Consider the following 19,677-nt stretch of genomic DNA (forward strand, 5'->3'; position numbering starts at 1 on the left):
CATACTCGCAGCGGTCTCAAAGATTCATTGCAAGTATGTTTTCACATAGGAACTGACAGGACCTTGGATCACAAAGGATCTAGCTGCAAAGCTCGCAGTGAGAAATCTGCTGCAATACGTTACATGTAAAGGCACCCTAAACAGTATGAAGAAGAAAGAATGAGTGCAAGTAAACTCTAAAGAGCACTGCCAAACGTCAAGCAGCTCAGCGGTGGGGGTAGAGAACTATTTGAAGGATAGGTCCATTTTTACAGGGGGGATAGCCATTTTAATCCTAGCAGACTTTGTGCACCTAAACCGGATTTTGCATGAAGACCCAATCATGGAAAGTGCCAAGTAGAATTTTCACACAAAGTGACAGCTGTCCATTTTAGAAAATATATGGGTTCAATAGCTTAAACGATAACCTGCACAATATTATATAACTGAAAGGCATACTTAGATAGCACCCAATGTCTGAAGTACAGGAACAAATCTCTTTTTATGTTTAATCGAATACCAGACAGATGAACAGAAGCGGGTGATCTGAACATCTGGTCTATTTAGAGTACGCTCCTTAATTAGGAAATTGCTTTAAAATACGGCCATATAACTTAAGTTACATACAGAGATGCCAAGATGAGAAAGAAAACAGCTACTGTTATAAGCACTTACATTTGTGTCAAGTAACACCCTGTTAATAAAATTCCATTCTTTACCTTTTCTGCCAAAGCAGTCAAGCTGTCAAGAAACCTTTGCCAAAAATCCTTAAAGAGTGGGCGATCAATTTTCTTAAGGCTGTCCTTAGTACTTGCATCCACACTTACATACAACTGTGTTACTGGCTCCAGAGACCTGAGAATACATTAGATTAGCAAAATGAATGAAAGTGAAGTAATCGTTACCATGAATATGTAATATCAAAAAAAAAAAAAAAAAGTCCAGTGAAAATTTTTATTAATCCCCAAATCCCCAATATACACTTATTACGGGAAATGCTTATAAAGTGCTTTTTTTCCCTGCACTTACTACTGCGTCAAGGCTTCACTTCCTGGATAAAATGGTCATGTCACGACCCGACTCCCAGAGCTGTGCCGGCTGTGGCTGCTGGAGGGGATGATGGCAGAGGGATGCTCAGTGTCCCTCCAGTGTCCTGTGTCCCTCTGCCATCATCCTCTCCAGCAGCCACAGCTCGCACAGCTCTGGGAGTCGGGTCGTGACATCACCATTTTATCCAGGAAGTGACATTACCATGTTATCCAGGAAGTGACATCACCATTTTATGCAGGAAGTGAAGCCTTGATGCAGTAGTAAGTGCAGGGAAAAAAGCACTTTATGTACATTTCCCATAATAAGTGTATTTCGGTGATTTGCATAACTTTTAGGGGGCAATGCAATACTTATGTATACGGTCTATTTTGATTTAAACATTACAGCTCCAATGCTGCGTTTAGTGCCCCCATTGTGCTGCTCAGTTGGGGCACGGGTCCCTAGATCAGTTAGTTTACTTAGCTTTAAAGCATTTTATGGCATTGTATTTCAAATAGAAAATAGGTAAAAAAAATAAATGACAAATCACAATTTCTTTGGTATTGCTGTCATGGCGGCAAAAAGTAACTTTAGAATTGTAAAAACACAATTATTGGTAAGTTATAAGTCTACCATGACAGCACCCATGTATTTCCCTCCCTTTGTTAACTGTTATCCTGTTGGTTATTTGTTATCACTGATGTAGACATGGAGGGAGGACCTTTTCAACCTCTCTGTGTTCCTGTTCCTATGTAGGGTCAAAGGGCAACCTCAGGTGGTACTGTGATGGTGGACTTATGAAAAACAAATAACCAGTAAGTCATAATTCTAACTTTCACTTCAGTATACTTTAGGCTAAGTTCGCACTACGTGAAAATTCATTAAACGGCTGTACAGTAGTTGCAGTTTTGCAGCCACGGCTGTTATGTAATGAATTGCCAGATCGCATTGAAGTCTATGGCATCCCGTCGGGAATCCCAAGCAGCCACATGAAAAACTGACATGACAGTTTTGTGCAGCCGCTATTCATTGAATAGCAGCCGCACAAGACTGACAGAGCAGACAATGTAAAGTGCAGCTTCGGCCGCACTTTACATTGCCGGCTATAGTTAATTGGAACATGGGCACACCCAAAAGAGCCTGCATTCCAATTAAAAGAAGAAATGTTGCTCATTCGGCCGGGATGAACTTCATGGACAGCAGCCATCGTGTGATACGGCGGGTCACAGAACAGAACCCGGCCTTATAGTGCACATATATTTTTAACTAGTAAATAACCCGAAAATTTTTAAAAATAAAATTAAACTGTGCTCTTGTCCAGATGAAGAAGTCCTTAACAAAGAAAAATATTCAAAGTCTCCAAGGTGGAAGGAAAAAGCATTTCTGTATACACTGTATAAATACTAAAGGGGTTAAAAAACTATCCAAAGATTTGCTTTACACAGTCAGCATAGCTGTAATAAGAAATGCAACATTTAATTTAGGAAAGATGCACACAAACACATGGAGTTGCAGAAATGAATTTCCAAAGACATCTGGAGGGTAATAAAGGGCACTTTTCAAGTGATTGAACATTTTGTTGCCATGTGTAATTTTCATCTACAGATTTAAAGGGGTGTTTATTAAATGGAATTGTGTAAAGGAATAAACAGCGTTACATAGCAAGCTTTCAAGTCAGTATAAAAGACATCCAAAAGCCGCAATGATGCAGATGGTATACTGTACCTACTGAAAATCTTACATAATAAAATATATACATAAAATATGAATGAATTGCTTTGGTAAATGCCTTCTTTACTGCTTATAAAACATATCAACACAGGAGCATTTCCTACCATTCAGCTGGCCATACACAACAGACAGCCGGTGACCTAACAGGACGATCATTAAAGAGAGACTAAATCCCCTTTATGAAACAATAAAAACATCCTCATTAAAAAAAATCCAGTACTGTGTATCAGACAAACCATGTAAATACAGTGGTAGAACATCTCCGTACCTTATTTCTTCAGGGAACTGTGCATTTGTTACTAGAAAACTAGAGATTTCTTTGTGATGAAGTAACTTTAGAAATCTGTTGATTTCAGGATACATAATTGGTTCCCCTACTAAAGATAATGCACAGTGCTTAACCTCCATGCCTTCTTCAAATCGGTCAGCCTTCACCCCAGGGACGCCTGCAGAAAGAGAAAAACTAGTAGCAGTTTTGTCTTAATCACCCTTTATGGTTAATTAAATTAATATCAGAAAGCCTGGTTTTATACACAAATTTAACAGCTAACCCAGTCACCTTCGTGGGTCCCTCATAGCTCACTGCTCCCTCTTCTGTAACAGCCTCATCTTGGCAGTGACTGCCTGCTCAGCCAATCAGTGAGGCATTACACCATCACTGTGGGTGCTGCAAATCAGCCAGGTAGGCAAGGGTTGTTGTTTTTTTTAAAGAGACTCTGTACCCACAATCTGTCCCCCCCAAACCACTTGTACCTTCGGATAGCTGCTTTTATTCCAAGATCTGTCCTGGGGTCCGTTTGGCAAAGGGGTGCAGTTATTGTCTTAAAAACAACTTTTAATCCGGCAGCGCTGTATCTAACGGCCAGGGCTCACATTTGTATATGCATTAGGCTGGCATAACCTCTTCGTCCTTCCTCCCCACCCTACTCATCATTAGGAACGATCCAGGAACATTTACTGCTGTTTGAGCTTTGCACAGGGAAGCAATCTGCCTGGAGCATTCCTAATGATGAGGAGGGTGGGGAGACAGGACAGAGAGGGTGTGCCAGCCTAATGCATATACTAATGTAAGCCCTGGCCATTAGACACAGCACTGCCGGATTAAAAGTTGTTTTTATGACAATAACTGCATCCCCTGCCGAACGGACCCCAGGACAGATCTTGGATGAAAAGCAGCTATCTGAAGGTACAAGCGGTATATGGGGGGGGGGCAGATTGTGGGTACAGAGTCGCTCTAAGTTGGCCAAGCAATACATGAAAACATTTTAATATAAGAACGTCTTTTCCTCTTTCTGCTTTCCTAACAGTGTTACTAAAAATGGACACTAACAGAAGGTTAGGGTCTTCCAACCTGCTCTTCACGCCCCATATTGTACGAAACAATAAGGATGAAGGTCATTTTCTTACCTTTATCCTATGCACAGTTTGGGGGAAATGTTTACTTTACATATTCATGAGGCAGGGCAGATCGATGCTCCGGTGCACTATACTGACTAATTTGCATAATGAATAAAGCAAAGATCTCCTCAAAACGGCGCTGAGGAGAAGGTAAGAAAATTACCTTCATCCTTTGCATTCTTCTAACCTGTTTCCCTTTAAAGTTGCCCAAGTCCTTTCTTGTATTCTGACAAGCGCTGCATAAAGCAGGTCAGCCATTGTTCTTCATATGTTCTCAGTACGTTAAAAGGAGAAGTCTGGTGTTTGGGGGACGACGACATTGATTTCAAGAAATAACTTACCTTTCCTCATGCCTACAGTGAGCGGCTGGAGGGACAACAGGACCCCCGCCATGCTTCTCCTTTAACACATGCCACATATATTGTCTTGTGTAATATGTTCCTTACATACTATATAGTCATGAATTGGGACATACACAAAATGTTTCATATCAGGTATTTAGAGTTTGCAAAATTGCCCCACTTCATTATCTGGCACTTTGGGTCTGATACTACTTGTGCCTAGCATAAAGACGCTATAAAAGTAATTTCTGACGCAGGAGACTGTCCAACGGTGAAGAATTTCTGTCATTCAAGACCAAATCAAGTTGTTTATAGCCCAGGTTAATATTTAGCTTTAAAAGGAATTGGATGAAAAAGTGTGGCATTATGAAAATGTGGACTTGCTCCAAGCTTTATACGTAGCAGAGCATACCAAGTAAACATATTTATCCTTTAGCAAACACAGCGACGCAATAACTAACAGCCTGGGAATACATTTCCTCTAACAGATTTCTCTATCCTGGTATGTATTATGGAAACTATAATAATTTGTGTATGAAAATGTCCATCCACCAATAGCTAACTGCTGTACCTGTATGTACAAAAAAACAATTTACATTTTAAATCACTACAGTACTATACATTCTTAACCCCTTCACGTCCACAATACATATTGTGGCATGGTGGGGCTGTAAGAGGCAGTTCTATGCCTCTGGAGTGGGAATTGGAGTTCAGGTGGAGCTCCTGGTCCAGATACTCCAATCCAGTCCAAGAGCTAATGAGGTTCTGAAACCACCTGGTGGAGCTATTAAGAGACTCCAGAGCTTTCCAGGTGAGGGCTCCCAGGTGATGGCTCCCAGGGTGGGAGAACACAGGCAGTGCTAGGCCTGTGGGAGCTGCAGACAAGAAGTCTGGGTAAGACCAGTGTACCTGGTCAAGTGGAGCAGTAGGCTCAGAAAGTCAGCTAGGGAAGCTGCAATGTGTAGTCAGTGGCTAGACAGCCCAGGTTTTATTTTATTGGCAGTGTTGCCTATGTCTTGTGTTATTTGAACGGATAAATAAAGCTGACTGAGGTCAGTATAAAGCATACAGCGCTGAGTGGACTGCAACTTGTGATGTGCCAACCGTCTCAGGCCCAGGAGATGGCGATCCCAGCAAGTGAGTAACCCCCAGATTGTCACATATGGTGGAGGATTGCTGTGGGCAAGAAAATGGCACGTGAAGTTTGTGGCTGGATTTAAAGAGCCTGAAGCCTTATAAGAGGCTGTGTCTCTGTGGAGCAAGAGATATACAGAGACTGTGTTTCTGCTGGTTTTAAAGGGCCGGAAGCCTTATGAGAGATTGTGTCCCTGTGGAGAGAGACATACAGAGACTGTGTTGCTGTGGAGAGAGACATACAGAGACTGTCTTGTCTGGATAAGGCCAGTATTGCTTATGTTTGAAGCTGGTGTTTCTGCTGCTTAAAGAATATAGTTGCCATGGGTCTAGCAGAGGACTATGTCAGACGTATATGGGACATACAGCGCTGTGAGGACATGGCCAAACAGATGGGTCATAACTCTGCGCAGTTTGAAGCAGAGCGGGAGGCTGTTGAGGCCCAACTGCAAAGGACATTGGATAAGCAAGCTCCTGTACAAAGTGCATGTACTGCTACACAGAGCTGGTGTCCAAATACCCGCACTGCACTGCAGGGGGCTGCTAACCAGAAAGCACAGGGGTCCAAGCCAAGTGGTTGCTGTACCAAGGTCCCAGGTGCATCCTGGTCTGATTCTCCAGATAAAAAGCATGAGGGTGCGCTGGGGATGTATGAGAGTTGACTCTTGTGTAGTTGGATGTGCTTTTGCCCAGTGTTAAAAAGTCACTTCTGCAGAGGTGCCATGATGATGTTGCTAGGAGCAACAAACCACAACAGCAAGCGGCAGTCACTGAGCAGAGAGCGCCATGTTGGAGATGCATGGGAGCGGGTGTCTGTGCATCTTATTGTCCTCTGGTCAGGAGATCAGAGAGATTTAAACCAAAAACCTGTGAATTGCTGGTGGGTGGCATCCCACTGCTGGTTGACCTGGATTGTCACCAGGAGGTGTCCAGGGTCCACCCGGATATAATACTGTTTGTGAAGAGTCGTCCAGAGCCATATGGTAAGACTATTCTAATTGACTTTAAAACCTGTTATGGGACAGTAAATCATGTGCTGGAGGTCTGTGCGGAGCTTGAGGTGGAATTCATACTTGGCAGAGACTTTCCTTATTTCTGGCAGTTGTGGGAGGGAGAATCCCCTGTAAATTGTGCCGTACAACTGCCTAAGGGGGAGGAGCCAGAAGAACCATACCAAAAGTCCCAGAGTTACCAGTGGGCAGAGCCTCACTGTCTTACTGTGTGAACTGTGACCAAAATAAGTCCAAATGTTCAGCAATGCTACCAAGTGAGGAGAAGAATCCTGTGGCTGACAAGACCATCCTCATGTCTGATGAGATTATTGCACAGTCTGAACATGGACTTGAAAAGTCAGATGAACTTAATGATAATGTATTGCATGCAATGTTTATTGAAAATGTCACCCAGCAGTTATGTGATAGCAGTAAGGTCACCCCGCAGTTATGTGATAGTAGTGATGTCACCCCGCAGTTATGTGATAGCAGTAAGGTAATGTCAGATTTGCTGCCTAACGTGCATTTAACCCATAACTATGTCCCACAACCTGAGCAGGTAAATGATGGGTGTACTACAACTTTAGTTCCAGTGAATGCAGAGTGTGAACTAACCTCTAAAGCAGAAAAGGCAGTAGAGGGGATTAGCTCTAGTGTGCCCCTAGAGGTCATGATGTGTAATGAAGAGAGGATTGCATGTGATGAAGGTGCAGTGCTGCCCCTAGAGGTCATGGTGTGTAAGGACCAGAGTATTGCATGGGATGCATGTGCTGTGGTTGAAAGCAATACAGAGCGTTTGGTGGCCTTTACTGAGTCAAGTGAGGCCAATGTTGTTGCTTGTGACAACCAGATATCTGCTGCAGATGATAAGGAGGGTAAGCAGACTCACAATCCCATGGGTTCCCATTATGCCAGGAGAGTGACCTACAAAGCCAAACAGCATGTGAGAAGTGACTGTGGCAGTAAGTGGTATGTATGCTGGGTTTGTGGGGCACGTTTTTCCCAAAGTGATGCAGTGAGAATGCATGTGGTGAGGAAACATAGTGAAAATGTGTTGTGTATTCTCACACCTAAACTATGTTCCTACAACAGCTGTGCTAGCCTGGTGCCCAAAAGGTATCTCCGAAAAAAAGGGGAAAAAGTGACCAGTGTGAATATGGTTGTAGACTGAAATGTTGCATGGAGATAGCCAGATGTGCTTGGCCTGGTAGGAAGCTATATGCACGTGGCTTGACTGAGAGCGTCCCCTGTGTCTATGACAGTAAGCCTGGTGTGGGTGACTGTGTTACAATGCAGAGCCAGATAGACCTGAGTGGTGCATCCAGTAGGGTTACCGAGGGTCACACAGTAGTAGCATCCAGTGATGTTAGTGGTGGTTACACGGTAGTACCATCCAGTGAGGTTAGTGGTGGTCACACAGTAGTAGAAGAGCCACCAGAAGCTGTTCCTGTGGCTAATGTGAACATGCCTCTTAGAAAGCAAGAAGGAACATTACATTAATTTGACATACACATCCTGGCACCAATTACCTCTGTCATGAAGGGGTTAATAATGCAGGCACGTGGTGTTAGCAGGAGGGGCCAGCTGGTAAAGACATTACAGTAGAGGGAAGGACTGTAGGGGAAGACTCAAGCAGGTGGCAAACAACAAGGAACAGGATGCACTGCAGTGACACAGCGATGCCAACAGCACCTGCACTGCGTCAGTGTCTCATTATGCTATGTGCAATGTGTTGCAGGGCGATTCTACACAAGACTTCAAGAGTGGGCGCCGAGCAAGTGTTTGAGTTCTGAAGCAAACTTTCCTTGAAAATACTGTTTGAGAACCGAATTGTTCTAAAACTGAAAAGTTTACAGCAGTTTGAGAACAGAGTTACCACTGTGTGTGGGTGTGTGTGTGTGTAAGATTACAAACTTAGAGGTGGTCTACCTAATCCAAAGATAATGGTGCGTCAATAAAGTCAATAAAGATTACGACAAGCAAATCAGTCAAGACCATTTTTAGTTCCTTAACCCCCTGCCTCTAAAGCCTGTTTTGGCCTTAAAGTGTCACTGAAATCAATAGTCCAGGCGATTTTAAGAAACTTTGTAATTGGGTTTATTATCCGAAAAATGCATTTTTATCATGAAAAAGCAGTTTGAAGCTCTCCCCCCTGTCTTCATTGTTCCCCTATGGAGAGAGCTAAAGAAAAGACCAAAACAGGACAACAAAGAGTTAATCTACAAATCCCTCATGGGATAACTCCTGTGACAGTCACCAGTGACCTGTCTGAGCTCAGATTACAGCTGTCACCCAGCTCCGTGCCTGTAATCCTCTGTTATCTGCTTTCTGCTGCCGGCTAACTCCCTCCTTTCTCCTCCCCCCTCCCCTCTCCCTAGAGCAGACAGGGTACGTCTCCTGCAACAAGTCACAATTTTCAGATTTTTCAGAGTGGATGAAAAAGAGGAAGGAGGGGGGGACCTGGGAAAAGGCTTTTTACATGCAGATAATGGCAGATTTGGCTAATAAACCCAATTACAAAGTTTCTTAAAATCGCCTGGACTATTGATTTCTGCAACAAAAAAAAAATACGACAGTGACTCTTTAACCTCTTAAGGACATATGACGTACCGGTACGTCATATGTCCGCACTTGCACTTCAAAGCGCGGCCCCGCTTTGAAGTGCCGCGATCCCGGGTGCCGCGTGTAGCCCGGGACCGCCGCTATTAGCGGGCACGGTCTGATCGCCGTGCCCGCTAATTAGCTAATCGGAGGCAGCTGTCAAAGTTGACAGCTGCCTCCGATTACCGGAGGCAACGTTTCCCTGGTGTCTAGTGGGGGAGATCGCTCCTCCGGGACCTTGTCCCGGAGGAGCGATCTCCGTTACTGATGCCGGCCGGGGACGCGTCCAAGATGGCGCCGTCCTCGGCTCGGCATTCGTTCGTTTTCGGCTGCAGCAGCCGAAAGCAAACAAGTGCCGATCTCATGGATCTCTGCAGCATATCTATGCTGCAGAGATCTCAATGAGAGATCACAGTGTATATACTAGAAGTCCCCCAGGGGGGCTTCTAGTATATGTGTAAAAAAAAAAAATAAAGTGTTGTTAATAGTAAAAAGCCCCCTCCCCTAATAAAAGTCTGAATCACCCCCCTTTTCCCAGGTTTTAAATAAAAGTAAACAAATAAATAAACAAACATGTTTGGTATCGCCGCGTGCGTAATCGCCCGAACTATTAATTAATCACATTCCTGATCTCGTACGGTAAACGGCGTAAGCGCAAAAAAATCCCAAAGTGCAAAATTGCGCATTTTTGGTCGCATCAAATCCAGAAAAAATGTAATAAAAAGCGATCAAAAAGTCATATATGCGCAATCAAGGTACCGATAGAAAGATCACATCATGGCGCAAAAAATTACACCTCGCACAGCCCCATAGACCAAAGGATAAAAGCGCTATAAGCCTGGGAATGGAGCGATTTTAAGGAACGTATATTGGTTAACAACGGTTTGAATTTTTTACAGGCCATCAGATACAATATAAGTTATACATGTTATATATCGTTTTAATCGTAACGACTTGAGGAACATGCATAACAAGTCAGTTTTACCCCAGGGCGAATGGCGTAAAAACACATTTCCCCCAAATAAAAGAAATGCGTTTTTTTTTTTCGATTTCACCACACTTTGAATTTTTTTCTGGTTTCGCAGTGTACTTTATGCAAAAATTCAGCCTGTAATTGCAAAGTACAATTAGTGACGCAAAAAATAAGGGGTCATGTGGGTTTCTAGGTGGAAAAATGCAAGTGCTATGACCTTTTAAACACAAGGAGGAAAAACCGAAAACGTAAAAACGAAAATGGGCCATGTCCTTAAAGGGTTAATGACCAGGCTCATTTTTCAAAATCTGACCTGTCTCACTTTATGCACTTATAGCTCAGTGATGCTTTAACGTATGCTAGCGATTCTGAGATTGTTTTTTCCTCACATATGGCACTTTAAATTAGTGGCAAAATTTGGTCACTGTCTTGTGTGTTTTTTGTGAAAATCATCAAAATATCATAAAAAATTAGATTTTGCATTTTATGAACTTCTGAAATTCTCTGCTTTTAAAAACAGGAAGTCATAGCACATAAATTAGTCACATTACCAATATGTTCTCTTTATTCTGGCATAATTTCGTAAACATATATTTTACTTTTTTAGGGTGTTATGGGGCATAGAAATGTATCAGTAAATTATCAAATTTTCATGAAATTTCCAAAACTGATTTTTTTTTAGGGAACAGTTTTTTTTTTAAATGGATTTAGAAGGCTTGTATCCTGGCAACCCCCATAAGTGACCACATTTTGGAAACTAAATACCTTAAAGAATTGATCTAAGGGTATAATGAGCATTTTAACCCTACAGGGGCTGGAGGAAAGTATTCACAATTAGGCAGTAAAAAAAATCGAAAATTCTAATTTTACAATAATATATACGTTTAGATTAAAGTTTCTCATTTTCAAAAGGAACATGAGAAAAAAAGTATGCCAAAATTTGTAACGCAGCTTCTCCTGAGTACAACGGTACCCATTATGTGGGCGTAAACCACTGTATGGGCGCACAGCGGGGCTTAGAAGGAAGGGAGCGCCAATTAGCTTTTTTAATTCTGATTTTGCTGAAGAAGTTTCTGAGCACCAGGTGCATTTGCAAAGCCCCTGTAGTGTCAGCAGAATAGACCCCCGCCAAAAGTCACCCCATTTTTGAAAGTACACCCCTCAAAGAATTCATCTTTGAGTAGGATGAGCATTTTGACCCCACAGGTATTAGAGGAAAGTATTCAAAAGAAGACAGTAAAAATGAAAAACCCAATTTTTTCCAATAATATGTTCGTTTAGTTTGAAATTTCTCAATTTCACAAGGAACAAGAGAAAAAAAGTACCCCAAAATTTGTAACGCAGGTTCTCCTGAATTCAACGGTACCCCATATGTGGGCATAAACCACTGTATGGGCACACAGCCGGGCTCAGAAGGGAAGGAGCGCCAATTAGCTTTTTTAATGCAGATTTTGCTGAAGAAGTTTCTGAGCGCCAGGTGCGTTTGCAGAGCCCCTGTAATGTCTGCAGAAGAGAACCCCCCCCAAATATCACCCCATTTTGGAAAGTACACCCCTCAAAGAATTCAACTTGGGGTGTGGTGACCATTTTGACCCCACAGGTATTAGAGGATAGTATTTAAAATTAGACAGTAAAAATGAAAAACTCGAATTTTTCCAATAATATGTTCGTTTAGTTTGAAATTTCTCAATTTCACGAGGAATGGGAGAGAAAACGTACCCCAAAATCTGTAACCCAGGTTCTCCTGAGTACAACGGTACCCCATATGTGGGTATAAACCACTGTATGGGCACACAGCAGGGCTCAGAAGGAAGGGTGCGCCAATTTGCTGGAGCAAAACCGCAGCTAGTAATAGTTATTAGAATAGCGCAGTTACTAAAATACAATAAAAAAAATTAGATTACAGGTAATGTGGGGTGGTTACGGGCAACCGTGCCGTGGTCAGGGGCGGCGTGCCGTGGTCAGGGGAGGCGTGCCGTGGTCAGGGGAGGCGTGCGGTAGTTACGGGTAATCTGGGGGGGGGGGTCACTGGCAATGTGCGGTGGTTACGGTCAAGGCATGGTGGTTATGGGCAACGTGCGGTGGTTATATGTAATCTGGCGTGTTTACGGGCCACCTGCGGCGGTTACGGGCAAACTGGGGTGATTACGGACAACCTGCAGGGGGTCACTGGAAATTTGGGGTGGTTACGGTCAACATGCGCTGGTTACATTCAACGTGCGGTGGTTACGTGCAATCTGGGGCGGTTACAGGCAACCTGGGGCGGATACGGGCAACCTGGGGCGGATACGGGCAACCTGGGAGTAAACCGCAATTATTACTATAATAAAAAGTGTGTTTTATTTTATTTGTATGTTTTTCACTTTTTCACATTTACACTTTTTCACTTGTGCTTTTTACACATTCATTTCCATTATATTACTATGATTACTGTGATCTTTTCTATCACAGTAATCATAGTTTAGTGACAAAGACCAAATTGGTCTCTGTCACTTTAAATTTTCAGAGATGACTGCTTCTGACGCGCATGCGCACATCAGAAGCAGTCAGGACGTCGAGGAGGACGGACCTCCCTGGATCAGGTAACGTATATGGGGAGGGGGGGTGACTGGGGGGGCGACTTACTGACACTTTTTATCCCCTGTCACCAATGATTTATGGTGACAGGGGATAAAAAGTGCTGGGCAGCACTGGGAACAGGCGACACTGGCGTAGCTACCATGGGGGCAGGGTACGCCGTCGCTATGGGGCCCGGGGGCTTAGGGGGCCCGGGCCCCCCGCGTTAATGTATGCCCCCGCCCCCTGTATTGCCGCTCACTATGCATATGCATAGTGAGCGGCCCTGAGCCATCCCCTCCGCCCGCCCCTTCTATCGCTGCTCAGCTGAGCTGATCAGAAGCCCGGAAAAGTGCAATGAGCAGCACTTTCCTGGGCTCCTGATCGGCTAAGCGGCGATGGAGGGGGTGGGCTGGGCGTCTGGAGGGGATCGCTGTCCTACTCACCTGTCCGCCGGCCCCAGCAGCTCCTCTCCCGACACTCCGGTTTCCCGTCATCCTCCGGGCACAGGCAGTGGGGTACAGAGACGCTGCCTGTGTCCCGGAAGTGTTCTGCAGCGGCAGTCTCTCTGTCCCCCGCTGCCTGTGCCCGGAGGATGACGGGAGACGGGAGAGTGTCGGGAGAGGAGCTGCTGGGGCCGGCGGACAGGTGAGTAACCTGTTTGTTGTTTTTCTGGTCGCAGGGGGGATTGGCTACTATGGGGGGCACTGTATGGGGCGATGGCTACTATGGGGGCACTGTATGGGGCATTGGCTACTATGGGGGGCACTGGCTACTATGGGGGGCACTGTATGGGGCATTGGCTACTATATGGGGGCACTGGCTACGATGGGGGCACTGTCTGGGGGCATTGGCTACTATATGGGGGCACTGTATGGGGGCATTGGCTACTATATGAGGGCACTGGCTACTACATGGGGGCATTGTATGGGGGCATTGGCTACTATGGAGGGCACTGGCTACAATTGGGGCACTGTATGGGGGCATTGGCTACTATATGGGGGCATTGGCTACTATGAGGGGCACTATATGGGGGCATTGGCTTCTATGTGGGGGCATTGGATACTATATGGGGGCATTGGCTACTATGGGGGGCATTGGCTACTATGGGGGGCACTATATGGGGGCATTGGCTACTATGTGGGGCATTGGCTACTATGGGGGGCACTATATGGGGGCATTGGCTACTATGTGGGCACTATATGGGGGCATTGGCTACTATGTGGGGCACTATATGGGGGCATTGGCTACTATGTGGGGCACTATATGGGGGCATTGGCTACTATGTGAGGCACTATATGGGGGCATTGGCTACTATGTGAGGCACTATATGGGGGCATTGGCTACTATGTGAGGCACTATATGGGGGCATTGGCTACTATGTGGGGCACTATATGGGGGGATTGGCACCAATCACACTGCTGCTATCTCCAAACTGTGACAATGAGCAAAATATTTTTTTTCTATTTTCCCCCCTAAAATCAGGGGCGCGTCTGATCAAAAGGCGCGTCCTATAAAGCGAAAAATACGGTACTACATGGGGGGGGGCAGAGAAGGGGCTAACTACTTAATGAGGGACACAGTTGTCTAACTACTATATGAATACAGAGGGGACCACTATATGAGGGAACAGATGGAGCAAATAGATGCATAGGATATTGGGGCATGAGTGAGGAACCTAAACTGTTTGTCTGTAAGATCCTACTGAGAGAAGTCCTTATGGTGGCCAGGCTGGATGGAGAAGAAGGGGAAAAGTGAGCAACTCCGATTGGAGAAGACGCCTGTAACTGCACTGTGATCACTTATGGTGTGTAAAGCCTGTGTGGAGCCTATACATGCCACTATATGGCCAATGGTGATATTGGACTGTGGATTTTATTCCGTAGCAGTGGTAGCATTATTCAGTATGTGGGGGTTTTAGTCAGTGAGAGGGGGTAATATTTGTCCCATGTAAACTGGTACTGTTTGTATTATTCATCTTAATATACTGGATTTGGTTGGTAACAATATAGTGGTAATGGCAGTGGTCATGGTGCTATAATGCTTTTCCTAATACTATATATACATTGCTCTCTCTTCACAGCTTAGTGGTCAGTTGTTTGGGGGGGGGGGGGCCCAATCAAAAGTTTGCTATGGGGCCTAGCTAGTTCTAGTTACGCCCCTGACAGGCGATCAGCGGTATATAGTGTATGCCGCCGATCGCCTGTTCCGGGACCCCTCAGGGGGGTCCCTGATCACTGCCCCATGCTCTCAGCTACCTCTGGTGGCAGAGAGCATGGGGCTTTGGTTCATTTTTTTATTTCCATCGCTGTGAACAGACACTCTGTTCACAGCGATGGGGCCGGCCATCTTTCATGTGATGGACGCCCGGGGAAGGGGGGGTTAGTGATCAGCAACTAGGGGGCTGATCTGAGGCCTGATTTACACTTATTTCATCTCCCCCCACCGTGGGGGGAGATGAAATGTAGCGGTGGCGCTGGTAATGGCCGGTACCGACGGATCGCCGCTATAACCGTACCGGAGTGGGGACAGAACGGCCAGGGGGAGGATCAGCAGTGGCGGCGGGAGGAGGCAACATGCCCCAGCCTCCCCCCACCGCCCAATCGCCTCCCAAGCCACAAATATCCCCATAGACGCTGCGGTCGCATTGACCGCGGCGTTTATGGGGTTAACTGCCCGGGGGGACACAGCCTCCTCCTGCTGCCCGATCTTACATAGGGTCAGCGGGGGGAGGCAGGGAAGCCATGACGTTTGGGAAACGTCATGTTGCAGGAACTACCTGCTTTACATGACGTTTCCCAAACGTCATTTTGCGGCAAGGGGTTAAAGCGTAACTGTCATTTTTTTTTTATTGCAGAAATCAGTAGTATAAGCGATTTTAAGAAACTTTGTAATAGGTTTTATCAGCCAAAAAAGCCTCCTTCTGTACTCAAGAAGCAATCTCCCAGCCTCCCCCCCTCACTTCTTATCTGTGCATTATCAGGCAAACACGTCTCCATTACAGAGAAGCCAGTGAAGACGGGTTCTGCTCTCTCCATTGTAAGCCTATGAAGGGGGGAGGGGCTGAGGGAGATGAGGGAGCAGGAAGAGGTGACATGAAGGTCAGCTGTTTGTAGACTCTCTGGGCACCTAAAACGCTAAATTCAGGTGTCAGAAAGGTCAGTGCTTATCTATGAACTTACTGAGAGAAGATTGCAGGGTGTTGTGCTGTGCAGGACTGCTCCGTGCTCAGTCACTCCTAACAGCCCCTCCCCTCTCCATAGCCACATAATGGAGACAGAAATCCTGCTTCTTCTGCAGTGAAGGGGGAGGCTGGGAGATTGCTTTTTCAAGACGGAAGGAAACTCTTTTGGTTTATAAAACCTATTACAGAGTTTCTTAAAATCGCTTGATCTGTTGATATTTAATGTTTTAAAAAAAAATGGCCCTGAAATGACAGTTACGCTTTAATAACACGGCCATATTATCTCATACTGTACTCTTGCTCTGTGACAAGTTCAATTTTTTAATGCACATGAAGAAACATATTCTAATGAAATGTAATATTTAACCATGACATTTCAATTCCTGCTGTATAAATACTAGGTAATAGGCGTCATGGAAAAAAATGATACAGAAATAATGAATACTTAAATGTGATCTGTCGGAGGTCACACTTGATGTCTGGTTTGTAGAAAAACTTGAAAGCTTGAAAAACATTGTAACGGTGAAAGAGTGAGGCAAGAACGTGCCTATAGCCACTGACTGAACACTCATTCAGCCATTAGCTATTCTTCCCCTTTTACCCATTGGAAGCCCATGAATGCTTGACTGAAAATGGGGTAAAGGACATGCACTGTTGCTAGCTCCTTTACTGAAAAAGTAGTAGATGCTTGGAACAAACTTTTAGCAGATGTGGTAGGTAAATCTACAATAACAATTCAACATGCCTGGGATAAAAACATATCTATCCTAAAATAAGAAGGGAAATACTAAAAAGGGCAGACTAGATGAACCAAGTGGTCTTTTTCTGCCGACAATTTTCTATATTACCCTCACATCCAGCCAAAGCTAGTAGGCTCAACTGAATTCAAATTACTGATCCACATCCACAGTTTGTGCACGATTAAAGGACAACTCCCGCGGGACCCCAAAAAAAAAAAAAAACACAGACACACACAGACACCATACTCACCATCTCTCCGGTGACGATCGCCACTCGATTCGCCCGCCGTCCACCTCTCCGTCGCCGCCTTCCGCCATCCAGCGATGTCTCCAACTTCCGGGTCCAGGGGATGGAAAAGGCTGCCAGTGCGCTTGCGCACCGGCAGCCTTTTCATTGGCTGGAGCGCATCACATGGCTTCCAGCAAGCTCAGCCAATCAGGGCTGAGCAAGCTGGAAGCCATGTGATGCGCTCCAGCCAATGAAAAGGCTGCTGGTGCGCATGTGCACCAGCAGCCTTTTCATCCCCATTCACTTTGCATGAAGACGCCGAGGAGGAAGAAGACCCGGACCGCCCCTCGGCTCTGACGTCGTCGTCACCAGATGCCGCCCCGGAGAAGAGGACCGTGACGATCGTAATAGGTAATGTATACATTCCTTAACTTCCGGGGTGGGGGGTCGGGGGTCCGAAAGTGGGGGAAGGGGGCCAGGCCGGGTATTTAACCACATTACAAAGTTATATAACTTTGTAATGTGTGTTAAATGAGCAAAAAAAAATTTTTGTGGGAGTTGTCCTTTAACTGCACAAACAAAAGATAAACCTAAACAAAGTAAAAGCGAAGCAAACGACTAAAGGCCCTATTCCACCAACAGATCTGACGACAGATTATCTGCCAAAGATTTGAAGCCAAACCCAGGAACGGATTTGAAAAGAAGAGAAATCCAGTCTTTCCTTTATGACCTGTTCTCTGATTATAGTCTGTTCCTGGGTTTGGATTTGTTGGTGGAATAGGGCCTTAAGTTAGCTCAGCCATCGGCTTATCAGCTGGCTGCCTTTGCAGTCTGTGCCGCTCAACTTCGGGTGCCGGGAAAAGCTGGATTCAGTCCTGGGAAATTGGGAGAAGTTTCCCAGGACTGGATTCAGCTTTTCCAGGCACCCAGAGAGGAGCAGCACAGAGTTCAGAGACAGCAAGCTGATAAGCCGACTGCTGAGCTATAACTAAGTGATTTGCTTCGTTTTTTACTGTAAATTCGTTCTTCTATATTATCTCTAATGATAACCAATTAAGGGGGTGGGGCAGATGACGGGGCAGTAACAAACATACCTTCCTCCTCAGCATCCCAGGCGGTAAAGGGGGCTATTAGTAGGTTAAATTCATCTAACTACCGATAGTTCCCCTTTAAGTTTGTTTAATCAAATTAAAGCTAGATTTTTGACTCTTAAAACAGCCACCTCTCGGTAATACAACAAATTCACACAAATCAAATAAAGGCATTCTTTATACAATTGCACTGATATTTGGTACAATGTTGGAAGACATTTCCGCACAACGTTCCCACAAATGTGCATCATTTGCGAATAGAGATGAACAGGGCCGAGGTTTAGGTCCGTACGAACTCGAACCATCGCCATTTGACTCCCGCTGCCTACGTGGCAAGAGTTTTCTGCTCCTCTACAACTGTGATTTCTGAACGGATACAGAAAACTAACATCTATACTGATACAACATATATTTACTTTGACTCCCACTGCCTTCCCGTTCTGTGGGTAAGGTGAAGATAGCCCGAGTACCGCCTGGAAATACAGCCTATTACCTAGTATGTTTTGATCTCTGTCTTGCTGTACTATAAAGCCCTGACCATCGGCCTCTGCCCCCGCTCTACCTTCCACATTACTCTTTCCTATTGAATTAAAGTTTAAAACCACAGTCTTTCACCCATGTCTGTGGTGTTACCCAAAAATTTCTTCCAGGTTAAATTTGGCTGTAGATCATCAACGCGAATCTATATAGTTGCGCGAATGACTGAGTGAAATGCTCTTGAATCCCAAAGTGACTACAGCTTATATATTAGGATGACTGCCCTACATCCCCCCACACATATTCTTGACACCAAAGATTTGTTTCTACAGAATTGAGAGAAAAAAACGAATGTCTCTTTTTACATTGTCATTATTCAGAATATAATTTAACTAAACATAAAAGAATATATAATAATAATAATGATAATAATAATTAATTATATATATATATATATATATATATATATATATATATATATATATATATATATATATATAATTTTTTTCTCTATATACACAATTATTAACACAACTGACCTAACTTCTATACACATGAATAACAGGCATTTAAATGCATAATATAGAGAGGTTATAATAGTTTTCTTTTCCCATACTGGGGAGTATCAGATCACATTATACAGCATCCTGTGTGCAGCTGTACAGGATTCAAGGTGAAAGGGTCCATTTAAATTCATAAATTCACCCACATAGTTCTCAAAGCTCACAGGGCTGCACCTGCTATATATGTACCCTCAGAACTGTAAAGTGCTGCCGAATATGTTGGCACTATAAAGATTAAGACATTATTATTAATGCGTTCCATGGCTTTATATTCACTTTAAAGATTGAGCTGCAGCAGCTAGCACTTCTGACATATTCTGAATGCTTAAAAGGGTACTTCAGCGAAAAACTTTTTCTTTCAAATCAACTGGTTTCACTAAGTTATATAGATTTGTAACTTACTTCAATTTAAAAACCTCCAGTCCTCCCGTACTTATCAGATGCTGTATGTCCTGCATGAAATTGTGTGCTCATCAGAGAGCACTGTGTCAGACTGAAAAGAATACTCCACTTCCAGCAGGACCTACAGCAGCTGATAAGTGCCGGAAGACTTGAGATTTTTAAATGGAAAAAAATAAAATATCTACTGTATTTTCCGGCATATAAGATATCTTTTTAATCCAGCCGATTTAAAAAAAAAAAAAAAGGATTTTTGTCGG

General features: G+C 44.3%; 1 protein-coding gene across 1 annotated transcript in view; it reads right to left on the bottom strand.

Annotated features, from left to right (window-relative positions):
- The window catches only part of LOC138792983 (S-adenosyl-L-methionine-dependent tRNA 4-demethylwyosine synthase TYW1-like), a 131,970-nt gene that overhangs the window by 47,986 nt on the left and 64,307 nt on the right, over positions 1-19,677 (bottom strand). The window contains exons 12-13 of the mRNA XM_069971180.1: positions 3,008-3,185; positions 699-834 (exon numbers count right to left, since the gene is read on the bottom strand). Coding sequence (XP_069827281.1) covers positions 699-834; positions 3,008-3,185 — 314 coding nt within the window. The remainder of the gene's footprint in view (positions 1-698; positions 835-3,007; positions 3,186-19,677) is intronic.

This window comes from Dendropsophus ebraccatus, chromosome 5, assembly GCF_027789765.1.
Source record: "Dendropsophus ebraccatus isolate aDenEbr1 chromosome 5, aDenEbr1.pat, whole genome shotgun sequence".
In the NCBI taxonomy this organism is placed as follows: Eukaryota; Metazoa; Chordata; class Amphibia; order Anura; family Hylidae; genus Dendropsophus; species Dendropsophus ebraccatus.